At 31.9% G+C, this 13,519-nt stretch overlaps 1 protein-coding gene and 1 long non-coding RNA gene across 6 annotated transcripts in view; one reads left to right on the top strand and one right to left on the bottom strand.

Annotated features, from left to right (window-relative positions):
- Nucleotides 1-69: 69 nt before the first annotated feature.
- Nucleotides 70-1,162, top strand: LOC138855955 (uncharacterized). The gene is made up of 2 exons (XR_011395091.1): nt 70-220; nt 276-1,162. It is a non-coding gene; the product is annotated as an uncharacterized lncRNA (long non-coding RNA).
- A 3,341-nt stretch (nt 1,163-4,503) lies between these two features.
- Rtnl1 (reticulon) overlaps nt 4,504-13,519 on the bottom strand; it is a 34,137-nt gene continuing 25,121 nt past the window's right edge. For 3 of the 5 annotated variants that reach the window (XM_070106334.1, XM_036375075.2, XM_014235548.3), the window contains 4 exons: nt 8,096-8,303; nt 6,594-6,802; nt 6,418-6,523; nt 4,504-6,342 (listed from right to left, as the gene is read on the bottom strand). In XM_070106334.1, coding sequence (XP_069962435.1) covers nt 6,279-6,342; nt 6,418-6,523; nt 6,594-6,802; nt 8,096-8,303 — 587 coding nt within the window. In that variant the 3' untranslated portion in view covers nt 4,504-6,278. Of the gene's footprint in view, nt 6,343-6,417; nt 6,524-6,593; nt 6,827-8,095; nt 8,304-13,519 lie in introns of all 5 variants that reach the window. The other 2 variants (XM_070106332.1, XM_070106333.1) reach the window with 1 other exon arrangement.

The following is a 13,519-nucleotide window of genomic DNA, read 5'->3' as shown; positions in this document are numbered from 1 at the left end:
TTCAAACCCAAAATTTCATCGGTCACCTTGTCCGAAGGTCATACATGCGTATACAGTTTGACGCGCAGCAAGCAGCAAAAATTTGTAAACATATATAGTACATAGGCACATACATACATAGATACATATGTATTTACGCTGTAGGCTGTTGACTTCTCACTAAGAGCACAGAACAAGTGCTCCGGACTCATGGTTTGGATAAGGCATTTTTCCATGAAAAGTAAAAGCATTTTCAACTACTAACATGTTATAACATAAGTTATTTGGTTTTCTAGTTATAGTTTGCTGTATTTTGGGCCATAGCTAAGTTGAAGATGTTGAAGATGTTTCGTTTGTTAAATACAGAGCGCGCTCCCTATTGGCAAGATTGGAGCATTGCTGTACTCCAAATGTCAAAAAACAGCTGCTATGCAGCTTGTTTTAGTTCGTCGATAGATGGCACTCGCATGCAATACAACGGTTTGTTGTCAACTTTGTGGGAAGTACATTTCAGTTCAACCCCTTATTGCACCCCTACGCTGCATTCTACCAATTCCTGACTGTCTTTACCGTTCCATGTGAAATAGAATGTGAATTTGTTATAATAGCTTAAGCGGTTTAGGAGTTATGCATATTAAACCTATTAGGGGGCGGGACCACACCCACTTTAAAAAAAAATTTTAATTGCAGATGCCCCTCCGTAATGTGAACCAGTATACCAAATAACTAATATATTCTGTAGCAACATGCTGCGAGAGTATAAAAGTGTTGCGAAACATTTCAACATTCATTATTCAACGAAATCGTCCTTGCAATTAAATTTTTATATTATTAAGTCATATTATAGGTCATAGACTCACTTAGTTTTATTACTATATTTTACTTCGCGTCAGTTAAAATTGTATTTAAATCTTCTTCAAATGCTGTATATAAGTTAAGCTATAGTATATCCAATATTATTAATTTTAATTTAATTTTGCTAAGATACCTAACTGATATATTATATAATAAGGCCAACCGGAAGTTTAAAAATTTTATGTTAGGTATATGAGAGATTGGGATAATATTTACCCTATTTTTCTATTTTTGGCAATACAACATACTATTAACACAATAAAATACTCCATGAGTATCAATAAAGTACCTCACATACCATCACCAACATCAATCGGATGTTTGAAAAGTCTGTGATTTGTTATATGAGGGCTACGGCAAGTTCCCACCTCATTTTACTCATTTTAGGCTCAAACATGAAGCATTATAAGGAAAATACATCTACTTAATTTTTTTTTAAGAAAACCGTAATTTCGAAAATATTTTGATAAGGTATATGGGGCTAAAGAAAGTATTGACCCGATTGAATTCATATTTGAACATTTATGGTCCGATTTTAACAATTTTTAGACTTGAGATGGTATACCTCAAAAGCCCTATTTGTGCAAAGTCTTGTCCTAATATATTCTTTGGTGCTTGATTTCTATACTAGAAAGTGAAAGAATCATAAAATTATGCTAAATAGGAAGAAGGCGTGGTTGTGGTCCGATTTCGATAATTTTCTCACTGTGAAATAGGATTGCAAAAATAATTTTACGTACCAAATTTTATTGAAATTGATCAATTAGTTCCGGAGATATATATTATGACTTAGTTATGACGTTTTATAATTTTTCGATTAATTGCGTTTTGTGGGCATGGTAGTTCGATCGCCCATCTACAATACCAATATTCTTATGGTACCAGGGAACATGTGTACCAAGTTTTACTCAAGTTACAGCTTACACGGACGGACTGACAGATAGACAGATCGGATTTCAACTCGTCTTGTCATCCTGATCATTTATATACAAATATATATAACCATATATATATCTCAATTAGTTTTAGGTGATACAAACATCCGTTAGGTGAACAAAACTATTATACTCTGTAGCAACATGTTACAAGAGTATAATAATAAGGGGATGTATTTTTGTAAACAAGGTTTAATTTCCACTTGAGCTGATGCTCAACATTTTTGGTGGCGATGGAAGATGAAAGTTTAAATCGAACCTACGCCCGAGCTGGCACCGAAGAATTTAGTACCAACCCTAAAGTACAATGGAAGCAGCGAAATTGTTTGTAAAGCTCTTGTGAACATAAATTGATACCTTTAGTGGATAATTTGGATATCGGTTTCAGTTAAATCCTCCAACTAAAAAACAAATACCCAAAGCATAGGCCGCAAATTGGTAAGGATTGGCTGTTTTATTATGGTACCAGACAATAAAATATACCACCCCAAAACCAAGTTTTGAATAATTTTGAATATGTTAAAAAAAATTTGGAGGGAAATTTGAATTTTATTAGTTTATTGTGATAAAAAAGAAGATTAAAATAAAACTGTATCAACATATTGTATTATTCTAAAAAGGTCTTGTAAGCTGCTAAAAAATGTAAGATTGAAAGTTATACAAGTAATTATGCGGTTTGCAAAGATTATATTTCAGCCTAATTGTTCCAAAAACGACTATGAGCTGCCTAACACCGCTAACAAGTCGTCTATCAAGACTGCAACTTTTAAAATTAAAAAGATCATAAAAGAGAAGAATCCAAAAAAGTCATCATAGCACTATAAAATTACTCCAAAAATGCTAATGGAAGCACTTAGTACTGCCGCAGCAATGCTCCCCTTGCTTTTTAATTTTCAATTCGTCTCTTTACAGACCAATATGTCAAAGATGTTTCCTTTCCTCAATGAAAATAATATAATTCCAACGCGCCAATTCTAGCTTCGAGCTGAACATTGCCCTGTAGAGCAAGTCTAAGCAAGTAAATATAATTACTAACGAAATCAGAAAGGCATTCGAGCACAGAGCGTACTGTTCAGCAATATTCCTTGTTGTAGCTAAGGCATTCGATAAGGTGTGGCATTAAGGACGTTTATATAAAATTAAAACAGTATTCTCTTTTAAATTGTAGAACACATCGGAGTCCTATTTAACAAAAAAAAAAGGAATTTACTGTTAAAGTAACTATTTTTATATAAGATGAACGATCCATAAGGGCTGCTGTACCTCGGGGGAGTGTGCTAGGCCCAACTCCATTTCTCTTATATAAAGCGGTAATTCTAACTGGTAATAATGTATTAACATCCACTTCTGCGAATGACCCTGCCTTAATAAATGCCCGATCAGAGCATCAGAAGTACAAGAGGAGTATTTAGCTTTTGTCCAAGAATGGCTATCCGAATAAATATATTTACTAAGACCAAACATGTGTCATTAGGTTGAAATGAATAACATCTGAGTATGGCATCCACTTGGACAGCAGGCTAACATGGAGCACACATATCAAGCAAATTAACTAGTATGAAAATAACTGCAAGACATTTAAACTGGCTTTTATATAAAATTTCTGAACATAGCTTTATCAAGAAAGTTCTGTTGAAAGCTCATTTGGATGTATGATATTCTACTGTGGGGTATGAACTCTGCATCAAACATTGTTATAATACAGAGGTTTCAGTCAAAAATCCTTACAGCGATAACGTGTTCACAATGGTTCATTCGTACTGAAAATGTTTTCAAATATCTTGGTATCCTTATGATAAAACAAAAATAAACGTTAAGTTCGGCTTCACCGAAGCTATAATAGTATATACAGGTGCATTTTTTATAGCATAAAAAGATATTTATTCTGATTTCGATTGGTAAATTTGAATGGCAGCTTTAAACTAGAGTAATCCAATCTGAACAATATGTTCGGAAATTGTTGCAAGGCCTCGGATAATAATCTACACCAAATTTTGTGAAGATACCTTGACAAATAAAAGAGTTTCCATACAAGGACTTGAGTTTGATCGGTCAGCTGTATGGCAGTTATATGCTATATAGTCTGATATCAACAATTTCTTTGGAGATTGTAGCAAAGGATATTAGTCTCTACCAAATTTCTTAAAGATACCTCGTCAAATGAAAAAGTTTTCCATATACGCACTTGATTCCGATCATTCAGTTTGCATGGCAGCTATGTATATGAGCAGCTTCTTAAGGAGAAAAGGATGTAAGCACAATTTCAGTTCGATATTTTCAAAACAGAAGAAATAGTTCGTGTATATACAAACAGCCGGACAGACCTACAGATCATTTATATACAAGCAGTTTATGTATTTTATAGCGTCTCCGGCGTTTCTCCTGGGTATTACGAATGTTATGGCAAAATTATTATATCCTGTTCAGGGTATAAAAATACAATCACTAAACGTAGACCAATAGTCCACCTACCTACTGGCCCAGCCAAAAAAGCGTTAATTTCGTTTACACCAAAGCTATAATACCCTTCACAAATAAACAAGTTTTGTATGGCAGCATATGCTATAGCGGTCCGATATCGGCGGTTCCTACAAATGAACAGCTTTTTAGAGAGAAAAGGACGTATGCAAAATTGTATAGCGATATCTCAAAAATTGAGGGACTAGTTCGCATATATAAAGCCAACGGACTTATTCCCAACGTAAATCAATGAAACATAAATAGAATTCGTAAATTATTTTAAAGTATGAATTTTATTTAAAAATTTTACATATGCAAAACAAGACAATTGCAACAAATTAGTAAAATCTGCGCTTCTTTTAAATCAAGTCGATCCGCAGACAGTATGTAACTATGCATTTAGGTATTTATATATAATTGTTGAAAAGCGGTCATATAGAAACGTACCACTGTCTACATAGTAATATTGGTTTTGCGAAATACTAATTTTGGTCAGCAATACAAATATGTTTATTAAACAAATAATTCTCATTAAAAAAGGCATTACACTATACAAGTGTGTTCACACATTTATATTTAAAAGGCAAAATACATATCTACTAATTTTATATTTGAGTACTATGCATTATAAGTATTTTTAATAATTTCAAAGAAAACACGCATTAGTTTTGTTTTTCTTTTTATTTTTCTTCTTCTCTTTGTTTTTTGTTCAATGTGATTAACCATTTAATATTAAGTGTTGATGACTGACGGACGCAAAGCGTTCACATATTATATTATTATTTTTTTGTTGTTGTAATTTTCTTTTTAAATTTATTTTTAGAAATTGATTTTTCATATGCGCTTGCCTTTTGATACATGCTGTATGAGTGCGTGTTTAATACTTTACTATGAATATTACATGTAAACGATTTACCGTTGTTTAACCAAAAAATTGCAGAAATAAACGAAATAACACTTGGACATTCGAAATATTTTTTGTTTATTTTATACTCATTTGAAGTCGTTAAATTCTAAGTTGTTATTTTTGTTATTTTAATCGTAATATAACAACATAATCAAGAAGCAAGTGTTTGCTAATCTTTTTCTTTAGTTAATGTTTTGTTCATAGGTCTAAAATAGCAAACAATCGTGTCCGCTGTTTATATTTCACACTAGCAGAATTTCGCTCACATTTTATTGTTTTGCCTTTCTTGTTCGACTAAATTTTAACTTGTAACAAAGGGAATGAGAAATATAAATACCCTTTCTCCTCTATAACTACGTTTAAACGAAAACAGTCCGTAAATATAATTGTTAAATTAATAGACATTGTTGATCAATATTTGTTGTTGTTTTGTTTTTCGTGCATTTAACAGTTTATATAAAATATATCATTTTAAAATCGATTTACATACAATCAAAAAATATAAGCATTATTATAAAAAAAAACCTTTTGAGAATATAACAAGTTGTTTCCGAATATATTGTTGTTGTAGCTAGTTACAATTGTGTAGCAGTTATTATATAATATATAATTATAAATCGGTAGCAAATAATAACGAAATTTTACGCATTGTAATCAATGTAATTCAATACAATTAAACGAATAATTTCCCATTGAAAATGTAGTGCTTCTCGTTTGCTCTTTTTCTATGCATACAATTTATGATATTTGTAGTATATATATATTTTGGGTTTTTTGATTTGTTTTTCTTTATCAACTGAAATGTGAATTTTTATCGTTTTCTGCTTTAAGATTTTCGTTTTTCATTATTATTTGTGTGTGTTTATTTTAATTTAATCATATTTTGTTATTCTTGTTATAGACTGTGAATGCATTAATTTTAATTATTCTCTACTTTGTCGGCGTTCACACATCCTCTCTGCTTGTTTGTAGAATTTTCATAATGAGTTCTTTTTTGTTGTTTTGCTGTGTGTATATTTTGTGTGAAAATGTGTATGCGCCGCCATCTATTTAAAGTTCTTAAGTTGTTGCTTCTTAAGTTTTAGTAACTGCATTGACAATATTAAAATTGTTGCTGCTAATATTTCGTGAATTTATGCGCTTTACTTGTCCTTGTCTGATTCAGCAGCAATTGGTTTCTTGCCAATTGGAATGGCGGCCTTAATTCTGTTAAATTGTGGTAAAGTTAGAGAAATTAATTTATTCGTAAAAATGTGTTACTTATCAAGCGCTTAGACTTACTTCTCTGTAATTTCTGTCAATTTGCTTCGTACCAAATCCAAGTATGTGTCAATTGATTGTTTGTTGTTTTCGTACACCTTTGGCAAGGTGAAGAGAGAGACGAAAGCTGTTTGTGGAAAAGAAAATCATTACTATATGAAAATAGTTGGCGCACTCCAAGTGCATAACATAGTTACCTAAGATGACCAAAGTCATGCCGTTGAACCAACCGCCAATGTAAGTCAAAACCCACAGAATAACACCGAATTTAATTGAGTCAACCAAATCTTCCACGAGGAACAATCGTCGCAATTCAGCAACGAAACCATTCACATGTGCAACAGCAACGCCGGCAATATTTTGAACTTTCTCTTGCGACAAAGTCAAATCGATGTCGAGGTATTCTCTGTAAATATAATTGTGGCCACGACTTTTTATTAATAGAAACTTAACTTATATTTAGTCCTGTCAGCTATAGCATGGAAACCAAGAAAGCAAAGATGAATGATTATAGTTCGTTTGCACGCCTGTTGGGTAAATATAACTGGAATGGACTCGGAACTCGGCGACATAATGCTTTTTTCCACAAAAACGACAACAACAACATCAACAAGTCGTTGTTGTACCCTACTTGAAGTAACACTAGGTCATACCGTGAATTACATTCAAAGCATTAGCAACAAAATACAATCTGAGTTGATTTGAAGGCCGATGCCTTTCGCTTGATTTAATCATACTTGTCGTCGTTTTTCACGTTATTGGTACACGAGGGATTTATATACAAGTATGAGTAATTAAGGGTAAAGACTGTCAGTATTTATATTTCCCCGAAAACTATTTGTTTAATATTGTATATTTCTACAATAACAATGCCGTTAATAAAAAGAAAGCTCAACCTTGAAACTGAGATAGTGATCAAACTAAAAACAGTTAAAGACAAGTTCTTTGTGAAACCAGAAAACTCTTGTACTTCGATCTCATGTATCGACAAAATCGTCTTGAATATATCTGATATCAATCAAGAAGTAAGTGAAGGGATGATTTTACCTCAACTTATTTCAGGCAACATCGGCTTAGAGAAAGGCGAAACTGGTAGAGGGAGAAGCGCTCACTTGGCTTCTTGCGATTTACCTCGGGTCAGATGAACCTAGCTATTGCACTCGTTCTATTAGTTAACCAACGCTTACCCAGCTCAAATGAAGACAGCTCCGCTCCAAGCTGTTCACATTCTGCTTATAGTGGACGTAAGTTACATTATTTGCAAGCTCATCAATATTACAATTTCCTGCAATTCAGTTGAGCCCAGACCTCATATTAGTTTTATAATAAAGTAGCTTGAAGCCACTGAGAGTGAGGCTAAGCGGTATCGCCACCTTGCTATCGGAGTTGATGCTCTCTTCTCTAAAGAAGTCTAAGCAGAAGATATATTACCACCTAAATGGCATTCACATGCTTAAAAATGCGGTAGTAGTTAGGAAGCCTGAAACTAGAGTTAATCAACAGTGTCTGACAATAGACTCAGACTTTAGACTTCCACACAAGCTCTGATCCATACACAAAAAAGCGTGCGGTATAAGAAATGCTATATATTTGGACCACCTTTAATATATACATAAGTCCTAAAAACTTGGAAATATTAACGAACAAATTGTAGAATCTATAATTGGTTCCATCAAATATTCTAACTTTTTATACTTACTTGAAGGGATGTCCCTCGGGTGTCTTCTGTATGGCCTGCATAACTGATTTGTAAATCCTGAACGCCACTGTACCAGCTAATGTTAGCAATGACAGGTAGGCGAAAACGCTAATGACGGAGAAGCATGATATGGCGAGCAGGGTGACAAGACCAGCACCGAAGAAAATGCCAGATTTCTTAACATCTCGCCAGTAAATAAGGGATTCCACTGCAATTAGAAAAAAAATGAAAAGAAAAATTATAAATGCTATTTATTGTAATAAGAAAATTTAATAAATAAAAAAAATCGATAAATAAATAACTTGAAATTCGATGCGACATTTTTTAATGAATTTTTCATACAATTAGTTTCCAGTTGAGCGTTTAAGTATATTTGTAGATATACATATATGTGTATTTAAATATCTATGTTCAAATGTTTAAGAGATTTTAAACTATTTCATATATGTATGTATTTAGAAATTATCAGAAATAAATGTTTGTTTCTCTACTTAATTTTGTTTTCACAAATTCATTAATTTTTGAGCGAAGCAAAATACAAATCTTTACATATGTATGTATATAAGTATGTACAAACAATAAAGAATATATAATTAAAGAAACTCGATGAAAAGTTTCTAAAAATTATAATCGCCACACTCAGCATTGCCAAAATAAACATTTGTATGTTCGTATGTGAATGCTGAAGATATATGAATATATATTGACGCATGCATATGTTTCGAATTTTGGTTGTATCTCGAGTAAAAAATCACATGCTCATATTTATGTATATAAGGTACACGCACACTGTGGGCCACAGCAACAGCAGCCAGCAGATGAAATCTTCGAATAAAAATATCCTAAGTAGAATGCGAGTAATTATGCAATAAGATTTTCGCATAATTTCCCCAAATAACATATATTTTGCAATTCATTTGTTTCTTCTAATTGCACTTGCACTTTATTGAATTGGCAGTCGGATTGAGACAAACACTAGCATATAGAAGCAATCACAAAAAAAAAAATATATATATAGATATAAGTTCACTAACGAAAAATGGACACAGGAGAAGACAACAATAAATGACTGCAACAAGGACGAAAATAAATTATTTTAATTGTAGTTACATTTGGACATTTTGATGTTTGTAATACGTTTAGAATTCCGGAGGGTACGCCTTAAAGTTGTTCGTTAAACTATTTTAATTCTTTATTTTAGACGAAAAAAATGAGAAAAAAATAGAGAGCGTGCAAGAGCTGAAAACGCGCCGATACTAAGTAAAGCACTAAGCAAACAAATTATACAAACTTTTGTGCGGCAATAAATGTGGCGGAAATATAGCGAAACGCTTTACTAGTCACTTGGCAAAAGGCTTTATTCATACGGTGTATATAAGAGAGCTTGTAGAGTATTTACATATCTTATTTTCGTTCATATAAAATAGCTGAGAGTATATAGGCAATTGTTTTTGGCAGTAAGTAAAAATGGTGGGAGACGGGCGGTGCACTGTATAGCAGCAGTGTCAGCGGCTGCGAAAGAGAGGAAGTAGAAAAAGTTAAAAGAACTGGCAGCAGCAAAATTCTTTTGCTGTGGAAATATTTTATTATTAAAATAAATAATTTAAGTGTAGGCGGCAACGGCGGTGGGTCGACATCAAGCCGCAAATAAATGTTTGATCATTCACATTGATCATTACTGATCCGATTGGCCGGCAAGCAGTCGTGTAACGTGTAATGAAGGAAAGGAGGTGAATAAATGACTTTCAACGCTCAACGATGTTTATCATTTTGTATCAGTTTCAATGTAACGCTGTTAGCAAACGTCGGAAAAAAGAACAATAAGCAATTAATATTATATTTAAATTAGTAAAAATAATTTAAAATATCTGGCATATAAGCGTCCGTTTATTCAAATCTGATGACTTGCCTTTGAATTTGATATTTTAGCAAAATAATTATATTGAGTGGTTGGGAGAAAGACCAAGCCTAAAAACCTCTAAAAAACAAACGCAGTTCTTGCGCGAAAGCTAATCAACAAGGCCCCCTTTTACAAAATTATTAAGGATGAGTGGATTGAAATTACACCTCAGCTAAGTGTCTCTTCCACTATATAAATAAAAAATAAATAAAAATAAAAAATTAATAAATATATACAACAACAAAAAAAGATGTGTGCTTAAACTGCGTTCACACACGGCAAATTCTCTTTTGATGTCGTGTTCAGCAATTTGAGTCGGCAAAGGGATGTTTGGATCGGTCAGAATGGAAGAAAAAAAAAGTACGAGCGGCACAGACCTTTCGTCTTTCCGTGTGGTCCCTTCACCAACCAAATACTCGCTTTGGGCGTCAAATGAGTCTGTGTGTGAACCGGACATTAGTTGTGCTGAATTAAAATGAATTTGTTGGTATAAATATCAGACCAAAATAAATTATAAGTCATCAATAAACAAAAGTGCATGTCATTGTTTATTTAACGAAAAATAATGAACAATATACAGCTATGGACAGAGATTTAGCGCACTTGCATTGATAATTAGAAATATTACTGTTACTTGTAAGAGAGCGATTTTTTCATGAATTTATAGTTAATAGATCAATACTGTTTCATCGCCTCTTTAAATGCGTTGGCAAATAATAATAATAAATTTATTGGACAATGATTTAGCGCAGTTATAGTTTTCGGTCATTAGTGTGTATGGTCTAACTAACAACTACTGTCTGTTGTGAAGTTGTATTTAATATTTAATATTATTACAAATTGAAATAAAATGGCAAGAGGAATATACCGATATCAATCCAAGATATACCAAAAAGACCGTAAAGCACGATGGAGGAAATTTAAAAGTTTGGGGGTCGTTTTTATGGCATGGAGTTGGACCACTAGTAAAGATAGAAGGGAATATGGATAAATTTGTATATCTTGATATACTAAGGAATATAATGGAGCCATATACATATGACGTTATGCCAGTGAATGGAATCTTTATGAAAAAACATACTAGCAAAAGTGGTAACAAACTGGCTTAGAAAAAATTTCGCTTCTCGATTGGCCAGCGCAACGTCCAGATCTAAACTCGATCGAGAACTTGTGGACTGATGTCAAAAGAAAAATTGGACAAAGCAAATTTAAAAATTTCGACGAGCTTTGGGCAGGAGTACAGGAAGCATGGAACTCTATTCCTTTGCACAGATGTCAAAGGTTAATAGAGAGCTTTAATTTTGACTTAATAATGTAAAATGAAACAAATGTTGGATTTTTATTATAAGAAACTAAGTATTTTGAATTATTTTAGTTGTTAGTGAAGTAATAAATGGTTTTTGTATAATATAACGGTTTTACTTTCTTTAAATGTAACTTTATTAAGTATTTTATTTCTGCTGTATGTACATACTCGTATATAGTGGTTTATTTATGTTGATATTTAATTTTAAGAACAATATCAACTCATATTTAATTATGATCGCAATCTCCATACACACATACATACTTATTATTTATATGTATGTCAATATCTCACAGTAATGCGATACTCTTATATTTATGCCGATATGGTTTCAAGTTTACAATCCTCTGAACAAATAAGCCAGATTTATTTTTTTAGCTCAAATATATGCACAACGCTAAAATGTTGTATCTACATAAAAGGCAAGCTAAAACTAAACTAGAAGTTGTCACTTCTAAAATTAATAAGACAAAGCTTTTACTGTCTGCCAGTTTTAAGGAATTCGGTGGGATTTCTCGTATCAGTTACAGGTTTCACACTGGTATTTTTTAAATTTAATTTAAAAAATTCTATTAGAAATTTTATAAATACAATTCCACACATACTAGCATACATATGTACATAAGTATTTGTATTGTATGTTTAAGTATAAGAAGAATGGAATATGAAACGATTTTTGCTAATTGCCAATTCATGGATAATTCATTATTTTAAGCATTTCTAAGACCTTGAATAAATCAATTTTTCAATTTTTCGTAAAGATTTAGCAGTTAGAAGAAGGCGCCCGATATGAAACTTGAAACTACAAACCCATTTTTTTAGGGTTTATTTGAAATACATATATAGTGTAGTACAGAATGAATTTCAGTCATTCGGAAAAATAATTTTTTTATTTTATCAACAAAAAAATAAATACAAATTGAAAAAGTTTCAAATGTTTTACACAGGATATTTCAGCTCATTACAAAATATATAGGTGGATCCTTCTCTTATGGACAGTTGTCTCTTGGGATACCCGGTAGTAGTCTCCTAAACGAGTTTATTCGCAAATTATAGTTCTCTTTTAGTTTGAAAATTAAATTTTAAACATGGTATAAGGTTATTCAGTGAAAGAGGGTGCTGCATTTTATAATATCGATTAAAAAACTTTTTAATTAAATGGATACTTTCTAATCCCTAGTAGTTAATTTCTTAAGTGAACTTAAGAAATTTTTAAACTTTCCAAATTACTTGCTGATAACTATTACAAAACGTTTTGTATTTGCAACAAAGTAATTGGTAAAAGTCAAGTTTTACTATTGAAAAACTAAATAGTTTTTTAAATGCATTACCATGCGAAGATAAGGTAAATAAATTATAAAGGGTGTGAAAGCAGGAATTATCCATACTATTAACACAACAAACACGAGCTTAATTTCGTTTTTGTTGCTTTTTGAGAAATTTTTGTTGTGATTGTTTTTAAAAATTTTCGTGTTTATTTTTAAAGCTAGCAATACTGTCGCTATATGGCGTTTTAAACAGTATATAAATTCATTCGTCTCTTTATTTGGAAAAAATCATTTATTTCCTTTTTAATTATGAAATTTCGTTTAATAATTTTAATGTTGCATCATCAAATAAATCATAAATAGGTTTATTTGTAGTAGTTTTCGGTTTAATTCGTATTTTAATTTAATAATTAATCGCAACAGTTTATTGTTTTTTTTTTTATAAAAATAACAGACTATAATATTATGATTACTCCATAATAGCACCAGCTTGGAAAGCCTGATAATTTTCTATTCGTTGAAAACGCAGAAGTCAGCTGTTTAAAACATTGTTTTTATTTTAACTTGGGGAAGTTAAAATGTTTTATATACTCATATACCCATTTATATTTTTTTCATTTCAATAAAATCTTACTTGCAGGTAGTATAGCTTAGAAAGAAAACGCAAAAGCGTGATACTGCGCAGAAGGTTGCTAGCGATGCATATTTCACGAAATAGCTGTCGCCTCATTACTTGTATATGGCGACATTTTAGAAAGTGATAACAAAACACTCTAAGCTTTTAGAACGCTTTAGGCATTTTCATTCCCTTTTTGGACGGTATGTTTGCACTCAGTCACTAAAGTATTTTTACTAAATTAGTTTAAAGAATTCCATGCCCTTTCAGAAAGTATTTGAAATCTATTAAAAAATATATTTAAAATTATCAGTGAGAGAAGTAAACTTTCTCA

Source organism: Bactrocera oleae, chromosome 3 (assembly GCF_042242935.1).
Source record: "Bactrocera oleae isolate idBacOlea1 chromosome 3, idBacOlea1, whole genome shotgun sequence".
NCBI classification, from domain to species: domain Eukaryota; kingdom Metazoa; phylum Arthropoda; class Insecta; order Diptera; family Tephritidae; genus Bactrocera; species Bactrocera oleae.
This window is presented reverse-complemented; position numbering and strand designations above follow the sequence as displayed.